This window comes from Lagenorhynchus albirostris, chromosome 1, assembly GCF_949774975.1.
Source record: "Lagenorhynchus albirostris chromosome 1, mLagAlb1.1, whole genome shotgun sequence".
Taxonomy (NCBI): domain Eukaryota; kingdom Metazoa; phylum Chordata; class Mammalia; order Artiodactyla; family Delphinidae; genus Lagenorhynchus; species Lagenorhynchus albirostris.
The window spans coordinates 39,745,921-39,761,870 of record NC_083095.1 but is presented as its reverse complement, the minus strand read 5'-3'; the positions used below and the strand labels follow the sequence as shown (position 1 = coordinate 39,761,870).

The 15,950-nt window shown below is 37.0% G+C and overlaps 1 protein-coding gene and 1 long non-coding RNA gene across 3 annotated transcripts in view; one reads left to right on the top strand and one right to left on the bottom strand.

Annotated features, from left to right (window-relative positions):
• Positions 1-1,672: 1,672 nt before the first annotated feature.
• HIF1A (hypoxia inducible factor 1 subunit alpha) overlaps positions 1,673-15,950 on the top strand; it is a 41,681-nt gene continuing 27,403 nt past the window's right edge. For both annotated transcript variants that reach the window (XM_060141750.1, XM_060141760.1), the window contains exon 1: positions 1,673-2,000. In XM_060141750.1, coding sequence (XP_059997733.1) covers positions 1,966-2,000 — 35 coding nt within the window. In that variant the 5' untranslated portion in view covers positions 1,673-1,965. The remainder of the gene's footprint in view (positions 2,001-15,950) is intronic.
• LOC132515351 (uncharacterized) overlaps positions 10,761-15,950 on the bottom strand; it is a 35,526-nt gene continuing 30,336 nt past the window's right edge. Inside the window, exon 3 of the long non-coding RNA XR_009539146.1 lies at positions 10,761-11,783. This is a non-coding gene — a long non-coding RNA (uncharacterized LOC132515351). The remainder of the gene's footprint in view (positions 11,784-15,950) is intronic.

Below are 15,950 nucleotides of genomic sequence, written 5' to 3'. Positions count from 1 at the left end.
TTTAAATTAAAATGTTTTTAACTTACAGAATTATTCTTTCCACAATTAAAAAAAGAAAAACATGAATAATTATTTTTGGTCCTTTCCTTTTTTCAGGCATTTCCCATGTTACTTTTCAAGAAGACTTATCATTCAGTGTTGTAGATCTGGAAAAAAAAAAGTAGCATTAAGATCAATCTTTAACCATATCTCTGGATCTGCTGACCAGTTAAGAGGTGCTATGTGAATTGATTTTTGTCTTACCAGAGTTTAATGCTTATGCTACATGGACCATTGTTTTTACATGACAATATAATTGAAATCTACTACAGATATCCACATTAGTTTATAACCCAAAGCTAGATTGTAACAATATAACTAATAAGGCAAAGGTGAGAAGTAAAATAATCTAGTGCCAGCTAGAGATATGTGTGCAGTGCTTCTTTGTTTGGCTCAAAACACGTTTCATTTTCATTTAAAAGACTGACAGGCTTGAAATGTACGCTTCAAAAGCCAAAAAGTGATTAAGTCTTATCCAGGAGCTTGCAAAGTCATGCTAGCAAACAGGCAATAGTGGCTGCCACCATATCGAGTTGAGGTCTCCTGCTCAGGTCTCGGTGCGGGTTTTGGAGTCTCCTTCCTCTTTCCTGTCTACACAGTGAACTCACTTCAAGGTGGTAAGTCTCAATTCAAGGTGGTAAGTCGTCTTCCCCTTTTTCTAAATCCATCTAAGATTATTTTCCACTCTTTGAAAAGTACCAAGAAAATAAATGTCAACCTAAAACCATTTTTCCTACTCTTTTTTTCTTTTTTTCTGAAATTCGGGCTTATACTCTTTTATTAAAGTCACATATCTATTTGTAATGCTTAAAATAATTTCAGATTTTAAGAGTTCCTGCTACCTTAACTACTTCCCTTGAGAGGTTTACAGCAAGAAGAGTTTATTTTATATTTTTATTCGTATTTACGCAGTAATCAAACTTCATCACTGAGAAACTTAGGGGACAAAGAGAGTACCCTAGTGTTCTATGGCAAAGGCTGCGGTCGGTGACATGGCCCATGGTTGGGTAACCTGGCAAGAAAGACCCCACCGTAACACAGCTGAGCAAAGGGACCAAGGGTTTGCTGCCACGAAGCGAAAAGTCTGCTTTTTTAAACTGAGACTTGGCAGAGCGCGCGGCAACCCTGCACAGCACAGCTGCCGGAGAAAAAGACAGCGGGAGACTTGCTGCTCCGAAATCAGGAAGTGTGATGCAGGCTTGGGACCCAAAAACCGAAATCCCTTCTCAGCAGCGCCTCCCAAAGCCAGCCAGTGCTTTCCCTAGGAGAAGGCGCAGAGTCCCCAGACCCAGGCTGGCCGCACCCCCATCTCCTTTCTCTTTCCTCCGCAGCGGCACACAGGCGAGCACGTGAGCTCGGCAGCTCGTCCCAGCTGTGCCTCAGCTGACCGCCTCCTGATTGGCTGAGACAGACGTGGGCTGGGGTGGGGACTGGCCGCCTGCGTCGCTTGCCATTGGCTCTCAGGGAACCCACCTCCCCCTCAGGTGAGGCGGGCTTGCGTGTGCGCGCCCTGTGCTCCGCGGGCGGGCGCGCCCCCGACACTCCCTCCCACCCCCCCGCGCGATCGCGCGCCCCCTCCGCGCGCGCCTCCGCCTTTGCCCGCCCCCTGCCGCTGCCTCAGCTCCTCAGTGCACAGAACCGCCTCGTCTGAGGGGACGCGAGGATCGCCCTCGCTGCTGCTTTCGCCAGTGCGTTGGGCCGGGCCCTGACAAACTGCCCCAGGGGAGGCTCTTCGGAGCCGGACCTGGACCCCTGCGATAGCCGTCTGCTCTCCCGCCTCTGGTCTCACGAAGGGTTTCCCGCCTCGCACCCCCCACCTCTGGACGTGCCTTTCCTCCGCTCCTCGCGTGTGGAGGGAGCCAGCGCTTAGGCCGGAGCGAGCCTGGGGGCCGCGGGCAGTGAAGGCATCGCGGTGACCGATTCGCCATGGAGGGCGCCGGCGGCGCGAACGACAAGAAAAAGTAAGCCCACTCCCCCAGCCGGCCGCGTTCTCCGCCGGCCCTCCCGCCTGCCCGCCCGCCGCCGGGGGCTCGCTGGCCGGCCTCCGCGTTCCGGGGGGCCGCCTTTTTGTTCCTGCCTCTCTCCCCTCCCCTCTCTCTCCCCCAGCCTCGCCGGCCGGCCTCCCCCACTGTCCACGTCGCCATCTTGTCGTGGGGGGTGGGAGACGCGTCGAAAGTGCTTTCAGGGGCCGGGGGCCGGGGGCTGGGCCCTGCTCGCCACCCCTCCCGGCCGCCCGGGCCTCGCACCGCCCTCCTTACCCGCCTCAAACCCTCAGCCTGCCCCGTGCCCCACTCCGGGTGGACTTCCCCGAGCCTGAAAACCCCGGGAAGAGAAATGAGCCGCAGCTCAGTCGCCGCCGCTTGCACCCGAGCTTCCGCTCCTTCCCGCCCCCATCCTCTCAGGTTCCATTGAAAACTCGGCCCCGGGGCGGCCCCTGCACGCAGGTCCTGGCTTCCCTGTGGGCTCGGGGCCCTGGGTTTCCGACCCAGGGACTCGCGTGGTTGGATGAGCTTGCCTCGCGGTTGTCCGGCTAGGCGTGTGTCTTTGCCTTTGTGCATTAGGGATTTGCCGTGATGGCCTGGGATGCTAACTTTTTAGTTTGCACGTGCAGGTTTGGTTTGGTGTGGTTTTAATCGCCTTGAAAAACTTCCCTAAAGCGAGAGTCGGAGTAACGGGAATTTAGGGGAATGGCAACATTTTAATGAGAACATAAGAATTGGATACTTTCTGTCACCTGTCAAGAGAGCCCAGACTTTATAAGTGAATTATATGCTTCATTTATTCTTGGAAATATTTTAGTGAAAACGTAGCGGCTGGCTAAATTCAGGCAGACACTTTTAATGAGATTGAAAGAAAAGTATATGATCAGAGCAATTGAAATGCTGCAGTAAAATGTTGCAAAGTTTTTGGACAGACCTGCCTCATTTTCCTGAAATTGAAGTATATTAAGATATACCCGAAGTAAATAATCATCCTGTTAGAACTTAATGCAAGTTTTAAAAACACCTTGAATTTTGAGTCTTAAGTGGTATATTATAGGATTAAGAATTGTGAGTCCAACCAGTGGAATTAAGTGACCCACCTCCACTCCCACCTTTTGGTCCACTCTGGTATTTTAACCTTTGAGGAAATTATTTTAAGGAATTGAAGATTTATGGTAAGAGTTCTGGTTAGTAGGCTGGCTTTACTGTTAAGTCCTCCCACTCGTCTGGGAGAGATTAACTGCCCTAATCAGCATCAGCAGAAGATAAACTTGTTTATGTTCTTGCTATTTTGTGGATTTCTTTTTGGTCTTTATCTAATGGAATGATAAGTTTGCAGTTTGTATACACCAGAGGAAGCACGTATTAAATTCAAAAAGTGAGAAAACAGGTCTAGATTTCCATTCCAAGGGTCGCCAGGAATTAATTGCAATTAATTTTGTAGAAGTGATTACAAGGTTTTTGATGAAATGATGAGGCTGCTATATTGTAAACCTAAGGCATATCATCTCTATGTATTGCCAATATTCTGTCCTTATATGCTGAATCATATTTAATATTGTGCATGAAGTTATGCACCAGTCACTCCCTTTTTGTATGCAGTGTTCTACTTATTTCTCCTTTGCAGTTCATCAGTTGAGAGGAGCATAAGCAGCTTTAATATAAATGAGTTAATTAGCTACTGTGCTTCACTCCCAAGTCTAAACTAGTTCTTAGATTTTCCTCAGTCACATTTGTTATTTTCAAAATATTCTCATTTGAAAATTTAGCAAACTTGGATCAGATTTAATGTTTCTTAATACAGAGGTTCTTAAAACTGAAAAATTAAGTTAAACAATAAATGGTAGCTACTCAACAACTTTTAGATGTTGTTTGTTAAAGATGTCTGTTTTTTTATCCTTTTCTAACTAATAATTTTAAAACTTTTTGAAAAGATAACTGAAAGATTGAGGGGCAGAGATTTTTCTCCTTAGAATTTTTCCATTTCAAGTGAGCCTGTAGAGTGCAGGTGGGGAGACAAATTTGTCATTTTTAAAGGAGGGTTAGGAAATTCAAAAGCTGAAGGATTGGAAAAAATCAGAACAGAGGTTGGGTATAGTTATAATAGATTTAACATAGGGAATTTCATGTTGATTCCTTAATAGTAGGGATTGGACTTAATTAATAGCACATTAATGTTGATTTTTAGATTTCAGTGGAATGTCAAGAGGTTCATTGTTCGCTTTCAAGTTTCAGGCCAGACTCCTTCAGTGTTTTCCGAAACGTAGTTATTGGATCATTAAAATCTCAGAGAATGGACTTTCCTTAACTTCCTTCTTTAACTTTGGTCATTAAAAATCAAGAAGCTCTCATTTACTAGTAAACTTTTTTCTTGTTACAATTTTACTTTGATTTCCTCTTGAAACTCTTGAAGAGGTTGCCTGGTGGTTAAGAGCATAGGATTTGAACCTGACACCTCTGAGTCTAGCCTTTTCACTTGTTAGCTTTGTGAGCTTGGGCAAGTTACTGAATGCTTGTGAGCCTATTTCCTCCTTTTGAAATGATGATAATAATAGCAACCATCTTAGTGGTTATTATGAAGATTAAATGTGATAATGCCTAGTGCTTGGTTTAGGAGTCTTGGTAACATTATATACTTGAAAATAGGTGTTACCTGTTAAAGTTTTAGTTTAAACTTCCACAACACTTTAAAACTCTTTTTTGCAAGTCCTTCCAAATGTTGCTTTGTGTTAGTTCTCCTTCTCCCCACTTTCTTTTCTATATCTCCTAAAAATGAAAAGACTGTCATTGGATCCATAACTTTAAAGGGGATTCTTTTCAGTTAAAACAGTATATCCCTGGATTATGTTGGCATCTAGCATCAATTATTCTTGAGCATCTGATCTACTGTCTACCTTAGGCCCCCTTTTTTACATTTCCTTACTCCCTTGTTTCCTCCCCAAACAGGCTACTAAAAATTTCCTCTGGACTTTAGAGACTAGAGTCATAAACACATATACTAGTCAGACAGTTCATTTCAGCAGGGTATGTGCAAGGCACTGCAGTCTTAGGAATGGCAATAACTTAAAACATTTTTATTTTGTCTTGATGCCACAGTTTGGAGTAGAAATTTTTATAAATATTAATCTTTGCTAAATATGATGACTTGATAAAATACTTGTGGTAAAACATATGAGCCTACATAGTAGAAAAACTGTACTTTACTTATGAATTTCTCCAGAGGTAAGATCTTAGGCTTTTATCTCAAGGCAAGGCTTCAAGCCTGTACGGTTTGTCTGATTTTTGTAGCTTGATTTGTATAAAATTTATATTAGTGTACTCTTCCATGTGTATGTGTTTACTGAATTATCATGTTGTTTTAGATTATGTGTGGTAGTTTATTCCTGCGGTCCACTGCAAAGCATTTTGTGCAGTTTAGATAACATCCAGTCTTTCTACCTATTGACTTCCATTGTCTTTGCAGCTCTAATGGTGTTTGGGCTCAAGGTAAAGATTTTGTGGTTACATTCTATTGTTTTATGTTAGGAATGGTGTATAGGAGGCTAAGGAGGATTAGTCTCGACTGATTTTTTTTCAGAAGAACTCATAATAGTTTACTGTGTTTGGTGGTGAAATAAAAAACTTACCATGCATGGATGTTAAAGATTTGGGTTAGATTACTGTGCTTATTTATAGACATGTTCTCTTAAAATATAATTTTAAAAAATTTACATATTTAAAATACTATATTCTTTTCTTGTCTGAGATGGTTAACATAGGTCTGTTTTTCAAGTAGGAGAAAATAATCTGACTTAAATGTGTTGTTGGATTAGTTTTCTATTAAGATATTGATTTTAATTCATAAGAAGAATGCTCTTTTTTCTTGTTTCTTTCTCTTTTTTTTTTCAACATTGGGACTAATTATCCAGTTGGTGGATTTTACCCAGCCTTCTGCTATTTGTGATGTATGTATGTATGTATGATATATGTGTTGTGTATGTTTCTGCTTAACTAGAGGGTTCGAAAAAGAATTTGAAACTAAGACGAGCCAATCTTCTTGTTGCTCAGTATTTTCGGTGAAAGTATAGTGATAATTTTTAAATCTACTATAGGCCTTGGAATTTTAAAGATAATTGTATCCGTGTGTCTTGGCGCATCAAAAATTAACTATTTTGTATGTGCATTGAGTTTTATATTAAAACTTGTATTTTCTGCAGTAAAAAGTAATAAACCCATATCTGTTTGCCAGACATGACCCTTTTAGGAAAATATAATGTATAAAATCTAAATCTATAAAAACAAACTTTAATGATTACCTCATGACTTTTTTTTCCTCCATAGCTTTTGAAGTGATTGTAGGGTTTTTTAAGTTGTGGTTTTAAAAAACAACATAATATTTCCCATCTTAACTATTAATAACTGTACAGCTCAGTAGTGTTAATTCACATTGTTGTGTAATCAATCTCCAGAGCTTTTTCACCTTGTAAATTTGAAACTCTGTAACTATTAAACAACTACCTCCAATTTACCCCTCTCCCTACGCCGCCCCCCCCCCCCCCCCGGCAACTGTCATTCTACTTTGTTTCTATGAGTTTGACTACTAAATACCTCATATAATTAGAATCATACAATTTTTGTCTTTCTGTGACTGGTTTATTTCACTTAGTATAATGTCCTCAAGATTCACCCATGTTGTAGCATATGTGAAAATTTTCTTCCTTTTTAAGGCTGAATAATGTGTATTAGATTTTATTTATCCATTCATCTTTCGATGGACACTTAGGTTGTGTTGACAAAAATAATCAATAGACAATCTATAATAGAAATAGGAAAGGGTTTTCTTTGAACCGAACTGAGGACTATAGCCCAGAAGACAGCCTCCCAGATTACTCTGAGAAACTGCTCTGGAGAAGCATGGTTTTAGCATAGTTTTATGACTTGTCAGAACAAAAAACATCAAAAACAAGTCAGAGATACATTCCTTCAAGGTTTCAAAAAAAAGCAGATCAGCAAGTACACAGCGAGTATGGCCTTGGCACCTGGGATGGGAGTCTTATCATCGAAGGAGTACCAGCTTTGGCGTCCCAGAAAGGGAGGCATTTAATCTTTATTTTTAACATGGACATTCTTTACTTCTGGTCAGTGTGCCCTTTTCTGTAATAATTAAAGCAGATGTACAGTGTATATTTGGTAGGCCACAGTCTGTTCTAGTTAGCATAAAATTCAAGTTAACTTATGTATAAGCCAGAATGATTTCCCCACACCTCAACATGTGAACATTTCTTTTGTCAGTTGCTTCCATTTGTTGACTATTGTGAATAGTGATTCTATGAACATGGGTATGCAAATATCTCGTTGAGATCTTGCTTTCACTTATTTTGGATGTATACCCAGAAGTGGATTGCTGAATCATATGGTAACTTAATTTTTTAAGGAACTGCCCATACTGTTTTCCATAGTGGCTGCACCATTTTACATTTCCACCAACGGTGCACACGGGTTCCTATTTCTCCACATCCTTCCCAACACTTGTTATTTTCTGTTTTTATGGTAGTAGGTATCATAATAGATTTGTTGAAGTGGTTGTGTTTTTAAGGGTTAGTTTGTGAATAATTAAACTTAAAACTAACAGCAGAGAACAGTTGCCACTGGAAGCTTTATCAGAAGTGAGATTAAGCAACTCTAAAATGAGAATTAAGTTTTTCTAGTGACTTAGAAAGATTTGATGTGCCAGTACTTCTTCAGAAAAATACTTACTGTTTAAAATGGTCTCTACCTGTTCTATTGTTGGTAAAGTCCCATTTCATTAGTAACTTTGTTTTAAAGAACTTAAAACTATAATTGAAATGACTTATTTTTATAAAATAACTGTTCCCAAGATGTTATCTTTTAGTTGTTCTGGTGATCTCACCTGTTATTTATGCGTGTCCTCATTTAAAAATTTCACTTGGTTATAATATTAAACATAAAGATTATTTCCAAGTACGATTTTCAAAATTTATTGTTTTGTAAATGGGACAAAAATTAGTGATGGAACATAACCTACCGTAGTTCTTGTAGTTCTACCAGTTGTTTTGAAAGTCACAATATATTTAAAGTGTCTCCTAGCTTATATTGCAGTTTTCACTCATTAGTGACAGTTCCCTGTGCTTCTCCACTTTTCCTAATAGTTTGTGAGAATTTCTTTTTCCAACTGAATAATAGTATGGTAAAAATAAACAAGGTTTAAAGGCAGAACATTTAAGTCTTTGAGTTGGAATATATTTCTATTCTTATATATAGATCTTTTCTCATGATTTCAGATGCTAAGCAAATTTATTTAAAGTGACCCCTTCCCCTTTTTTCAGTTATAAAATTGAAACATGTTTCAATGAGCAAGATCACAAATAGACTGAATTTGAAACTTGTGATGGAGAAGAGATTACTGGCATACAGTGACCTCCTAAGTATTTGAATGAATAAATGAACAAAATGAAAGGATAACTGAATGAACAAAGAAAGCAGAGGACGATTTTAAGATTTTTTAAAGGATTTTTTGGAAGTCGTTATTGCTCTTCTATGTTGCACTTTTGATAGGAATTTTTCTTATGCTGGGGCATCTCTTGTGCTACTTTAGAACTTTCTTGAATCTCGAATTGTAATTTTTCATCACTTAAAAACATTTATAGTGTCTATTAAAACCAGGTCAGAAAACACTTTTGTTAATAAATATAGCTAGGTAACATGTACTGGCCTTGAAAAGATCTCAATACCCTATTTTAAGGTATATTAAAGGTTAGTGCCTGCCAATTCTATGTACTTAGAACACTGAGTAAAAAGTTTACTAAGAGGCGTGTATGGCTGGGGAAAATCAGCTAGGCAAATGTGGAAAATATCTTTACCCTTGTTTCATCTTTAGCAAACATTTCTTAAATTTACTCTAAACTTCCAGAAAGTTTAGACCAGTTTACATTCTCTAGCAGTATTTGAGAGTGCCCTTTTCTTATACTTTATCATCATTAAAGTTTGTTTTTAATATGAAACACTGGCAGTTTGTAAGTGTATTAGGATTCTTTTTATTGCAAGTGATGAAACACAGCTCAAACTAGTTTGGGGGGTGTGGGCTGGGAGGCTGTTACTAGCTCACACAATCTAGCTTTGGTTTAAGGGACAGTTAGATCCAGAGTCTTAAGTGATGTCCTTAAAGTGTAATCTCAGGCTTTCTCTTGAATATTACTTGGTTTATATTTTGCTTGATTTGCATGTTGGCCTCATTCTGCCATTGACAAGCTATTAATATGGTATGAATTATGGCCACTAAGCATTCCCATGTCTGCATGCATACAGTTTGTGATGATAAAAAAAAAAAAAGAACCTCCCTCTGTCTTCTAGTATCCACATATCAGTCTCTTGGATGAATGCCCGTTTCCCTGCTTGGACTATTCATTTTTAAATGTCAATGGGGTTCCCTTATTACATGAGTCAAATGTCTTTTTGTAGATTATTTGATTGTCTTGATGTAGATTATTATCTCCTTATACAGGACTCTTGATCAATGCTGGGCTATAGGTTTTTGTTGCAAATCACCAGAATTCATATTCTGCAGAGTTCTCTATCAAATCTAGTTGGTCTACAATTGTTCTTGCTTTGGGAAAGCTTAAAATCTCTTCTCTGGACTAAGGCTTTCATTTCTTTAAGAAAGATGTAGTAATGAATGACTGATGGCTAAGAGGTTTGGCTCTAGAGGCTGGCTGCTTACTTTTCCACTTTAGCTGTGTAATCTTGCACAAGTTGCTTTACCTCTTTAGGTCTCACTTTGTTCATCCGTAAATTAGGGTAAGGGTAATTGCCTTATAGTATTGTTGTGAGGACAAAAGAGATATTAACCCATGTGGAACACTCATAACAATTCTTGGCACAAAGTAAGGGCTTAATAAACTAGAAACCAATTATATCCATATTATTATTATATTTATTAAGTTGTTTTCAGAAGAGTTTCACTCCCTTGAAGTCTCATGGTATTATTTAGAATCCTTCAAACCTTCTTTAGGACAGTCTGACAAAGGCTGATGTCCTTTTGAGCCAAACCATCAGTGAACTTATAATAGTAGTAGAATAGTTGGTGGTGCTTTTCCTCTACATTGCTATTTTTCCATGAATGTCTGGCCTTTGAAAATTAAGTGAAGATACTTGTTTTTTTGTGTAGACAGGTTATTCTAAAATAATCATTTTCTACAGTGATAATAGTAAAGGAAGAAGAATATTCTCAAGGGTATTTGTGTGGCTGTTACAGGATGGGAAATTAAGAAAGCCTACTTTTCCATGCTCTTTTGATGTCAGAACTTCATTAAATGTCTATTTAGTCTGTTTGCAGAGGAGAGTTGGAAATTGCCTACCTTTGCAGGTAACATAGCTAAAATGTTTAAATGAGTTATGTGTCAAATCAATAGAACCTTCATTGTTAGTGGAGGAAGGGATATTTTCTTGGATAATATGAAGAAGTTGATTTATCTCAATGATTCAAAAATTTTTTTCAACCCTAGACCACTACTCTAGCACCTAACCACCATGGCCTGTAACATATTATTGCACATTCATTTATTCAGCAGATATTTGTGCATCTAATTTGTCAGGCAGAGCAGTGAATTGTTGATGGCTCAGGCCATAGTTGAACATTCAGTTTTTGGTGTTAATTGATTCATCCATTATGTGTTCCATGTTTTATTTTTTAGTACAGTGTGATTTAAGTTTGAGGTTATTGCAAAATAATTGACTTTAGGATTGAATTTTTTTTATTTGTTTTATTATTTATTTTAATATCAGCCATCACAGGAGTATCTTCTATAATTGTGTTTACAAATTTGCCAGTCTGCTGTGAGAATTTTCTTAGACACACACAAAAAGCACTCTCACATTTTTGCAGCTTTAAATGTTAGAAAGTTCTTTATCCCAGCATTTCTCAACCCTGACTACTGTTTAGATCTCTTCTGGAGCAAAGTAATCCTTGTGAACCTTTGAGATGTGCCCAGTGACCTCAATCTGTGTGTACCATGTTGAAAAATGTAACCCTGTTCCTTTTAGTGATCATTTGGTACCAATTTGATCATAAACAAATGCAACTTCAAACACAGAACGTTTCTAACAATGATAGAGATCTATATAGAGATCTTCTAGATGATCCATAACATGCTTTTTTCCTTTTCTTTTTCTTACATTGCCACCAAAATGAGAATAAGATTTAAAAATTCTTATAGCTTACCTTCAGCACTGCTTAACTCTATTGAGCAAACCCTGCCATGTTGTAACTCCCACTTATTACTCTCTGGAATTGCATAAATTATGAAATCTGCCTTCTGTGTGACATCCTTTTCAAATATCTGAAGGTAGTTATCATGTCTCTTCCTTCTATTCCTAAGTAAAAACATCCTAAATTTCTTTAATCTTTTAATTTAAATTTAAAAATTATATGTTAAGCATCTGATGTGTGGAAAGGCATCGGCCGTATTAAATACAGAGGCATCATTCCTAGGTGGAATCTGAGAGCTGCCACTTAATAATAGTATTACTTATCCTCTTTTTATAGACAAAGAAACGGGATCAGAGGGTTAGTTGAAATTTTAGTTGGTAACATTGGATAGGATGGATTGGTGTAGGTGGAAAATCAAGACATTTGCTTCAGAAGAGCTTCTCTTTTGTCATCGTTTCCAGAAACTTCATCATGGTCACGGCTTAGAACTAAACAGGAAAAATCTTCAGGGTGTGATTTCTGTGTGTATACCTTCATTCCATGTGATTTTTTTCCTACTATATAAGAAAGAACTTGATTATTATAACTTACGTATCGTTATATTTAAGCAAATAATTAAGGATACATTTTTCTGAATATACACATGCATAAAGTTTAATGTCACTGACCTTGATTTCCAGTCTCAGTTCTACTACTATCGGAAAGCATATGATAAGGGAAACAGAAAGGCATTTACAAGTTGAGAGGGAGGTAAATGCTAAGGGAGAAGGGTAGTAGCGTAGGTGACGTGATTTCGGGAAAGCCATTAACACACAGCTGTTACTCACGGACAGTGAGTCTCAATCCTTTGATGTTTGTGGCATTCATAAAGAGTTTAAAAGGTGATTTATAAAAAATTATTACAGAGAATTGAAAAAACGTCGCACCATTATCACATTTTTCATTTGGTCATCTTTAAAGCCTAATTATGCTCTGATCTTTTTGAGGAAAATTATGGTTTTTACTAAGCACATACTTTATTACTGGCTTGTCATTGAGTGGTACCTCTAGCTTCTTATTCCCAGCAATTGTACTTCGTTCTACATAGTATTGCCCAATCCACTCAGTTCAGTGTTCTGCCTGACAAACACAGTTATCATGGTATGTGTAGGTAGCTGCAGCTACAAATAAATTTTTCTGTTTTCAGATTTGCTGGCTAACCTGTTAAACTTCTGCTATAAGATCTGCTGATGGTTCTCAAATTTCTGTGGCTTAAGAATCACCTGGGTGTTTAATTAATATAAGGGTTCCCAGGTACCCATCCGCAGAGGTTCTGATTCGGTAAATTTAGGATGGGACTCAGGAATGTGTAAACTTTACAAGCACCTATAAATGAAACACAAACCTTGAACAGCTAGGATAGCTCATCAGAATCACCTGGAAGATTCTTTTTTATTTTTACTTTTTAATTGGACTTCGTCTATTTTTTTCTTCCAGTTTTCTTGAGATATAATTCACGTAAAGCACTGTATAAGTTTAAGGTGGACAGCATAATGATTTGACTTATATACATCATGTAATGATTACCACAATAAGTTTATGGAACATCCATCATTTCACATACAAAATTTTTTAAAAAGTTTTTTCTTCTGATGAGAATGCTTAGGATTTACTCTCTTACAAACTTTCATATATAACATACAGCAGTGCCAATTTATTAATCATGTTGTACACAGAAGACTGTATTTTAAACTGGCATGCCAAGCCTACAAGTTGAATTTCCAGGATTGGGATCTAGGTACAAACATCTGGGGGGAAAAGTTCTATTGGTGATTGTGATGCAGACCACAGGTCAACCATTGATTAATTTTGTGTAAGTCCATATTGTATTTTATAGTTACTGAGTTCTAAGTATGTGGCTATGTTAATGTCTTAGAGTCTGGATATGTTTTCCCTGTTTGTAAAGCATTTGGGCAGATTTTTAAAGAGAAGGTATTTAGTAGACAATTTTTGAGTGTTGATGAACAATCTTTTACTTCTCTGGGCATTTTTGAAGGACACATAATGAAGTATTTTCTTAGAGCAGAGGGGCTCAAGGTATTCTCCAGACCAGCATCTTTGGTATTATCTGCTAATTTATTAGCATTGCAGATTCTCAGGCCCCATCCAGCCCTTCAAATTGGAAACTCTGATTGTGAGGGAAGCTAAAGTTTGAGAACCTCCATCTTAGAGTAATAGCTTCACATTTTTAAAATTTATCTAGTACTTTATATATTGTAGGGGATCAAAGATTTTTTGAGAGGCTCAATACCAATTCTGAACTGAGAGAGTTGATTTTTAAATCACTAGTTAAGAATAATCTAAAAACAAAAGCATATTCTTTTTCCAAACAGAACTTCAATACACAATCATTAAACAGATGTAAATGTATTAGCTAATTAATTTAATTAGTGCATAGATAAAACATTTACATATTAATGCTATCTCAGATGTGATACAGATTTCATTTTCAGAATGTACCCTCTAATTTAAAAGTGATTCTTTTTCCCCCTATTTATTTTACTGCAACATTAGAAAATCGAGTGTTAAAACTAAGCATTTTTGTGAGGTTATTGGAAAGTGAATAATCCATCTTTCTCTAATTGTGGACATTTAAGAGATCTTAAGTTAGTAAGTTAGTAAGATAATTATCATCTAAACCAAGAAATTTTAAAGCTGCTTTCAAAAATAATACAAGTATATGTATTCTTAATATTTTTTGTTATAAACCATTTCACCTGCCTTTTGGAATTTCAAATTAATTACAAAATGATGAATTTTCAAAATCTGAAAATTAGATTAGAATGAGAAACTGAAAATACTGAATTATATTGCTTACTCAGTTTTACTTTCCATTCCCTGGAAAAAATATGATTGTTCTTGCGTTATTCCAAAATGAAGAAAAAATTTAACTTGTTTTCAGTTAGTCTTTTTAGAAGACAAGTTTAAAAGATGACTACTTTCAGATTTTTCTGACAAGTGCAGGTGTCAGTGTTAGTGTTAGTTCAGTGGTGGATATTCTTAAAGAACAAAATAATCTGTGATCCTGCCATCTTGAAACTGCTATTGTTAACATGTGTAAACTTTGCTAACACTTTATATATTGTATCTTTCTGGTTTTATCTGTGCATTTATAAGTTATACATTTATTTATATACATAAATATGCATTATATAGACACAGAGAGAAATGGATTCATACTCAAATTTTGTTGTAGAGCCTGCTGTTTTTGCATACTACTGTATTGTAACATCTTATATAACTACAGATTTATTTTTGTAGACTTTGCCTTGTCTCCTAAAATTTTATATTACTTGGTTTTGTGGGAAGATTATTTCTGTGGCTAATGTTCTGTCAGTTAGGGATTGACCCTGGTAACGACTATTGAATAAAGACAAGAAACGAAGACATATTTGTCCTAGAATATAAGCTCCATGGGAGTAGGAACTTGGTCTGTTTTGTTTATTGTACTATGTCCCATGCTGAGAACAGCATCGGTCTCATAGGAGATGACCAAGAAACATTTGTGGAATAAATGAATATATTCTCTAACATGAGTATCCTAAAGGTTCATTTTTAAATTTATTGATTAGAATTCAGAGACATTTTTCTGGAGAAATTAATTATAAATAATAGCTAGCTAACCGTCCTGAAAATTTAATTTGAAATGTCAAATTTTTGTTGATTTGTCCATTAAGAGGGATTTAAAAAAATTAAACATTATCTGAAGTATTCTGGTTTTACAGCAATTACTAGATGGAAAATATAACAACAAATCCTATTTATGATGAGAATACTCCTAATAATAAATCTAAAATACTTGTCTAAGGCTAACCCCCCGTTGGAAAAAAAGCCAATAAGATTAGAAATCAACTTACTGAAAACTTTTGTGTCTTATGATAATAATTACAACAGTTTCTAGGAAAAGATTATAGAAAATAAAAGGAATCAACTCTCATGTTTCCAGCTGGACTAGGAAGACATAAATGTGATAAAGGTATTGATTTAATTGGTTAACAACATTAACTATAACTCATGCATTTTCCTGACATAGATTGCAGTGAAAAGGGAAGTAATCTTAAACTTCAAGCTTCTTTTTAGCAGATAGGTATTCTAGTTTCTCAGCTCTCTTCCTATGCTGTAAATCTCTTCTCTGTCAAGATCACTTACTCTCCTTGGTGATGGTATCCGTGCTATTCACTGTTATACCGCTTGGTGAATTTTTTTTATTTTTAGCTTTTTTTTTTTTCCATTCTAACATCTAGTATGGTTACTTATATTTGAAAGTGCATATCCAGATAATTGCAGTAAATCCAAATAGTATGCCTTGTTCCCAGTACTGACATCATTATGCTGTTTAACTATGATTGTAATCTATAGGATCACAGGAATGCTGGTGAATCACAAATTCAGTGATACCAAAAAAGAATGTTGAAGGGGCAGTTAACCTTCCATGGACTGAAGTTAAAGTCAAATAGCAGATTTGGGCCAAATACTTAAAGCCACTTACACACATGCCTACTAAGAACACAAAACTGAACGAGGCAGTCTCCTGCCTCCAGGAAGATTTAAGGACTGTAGAGGAACATAAATATAGCAAAATAACCAGAGTGGTCAGATCTAGGGGAGAGGAGCAGTTTTTGGAAGACAAAACAGAGACAAAGTGATGATGGAATTGAATCTTGAAAGTTTCTCACATAAATTTA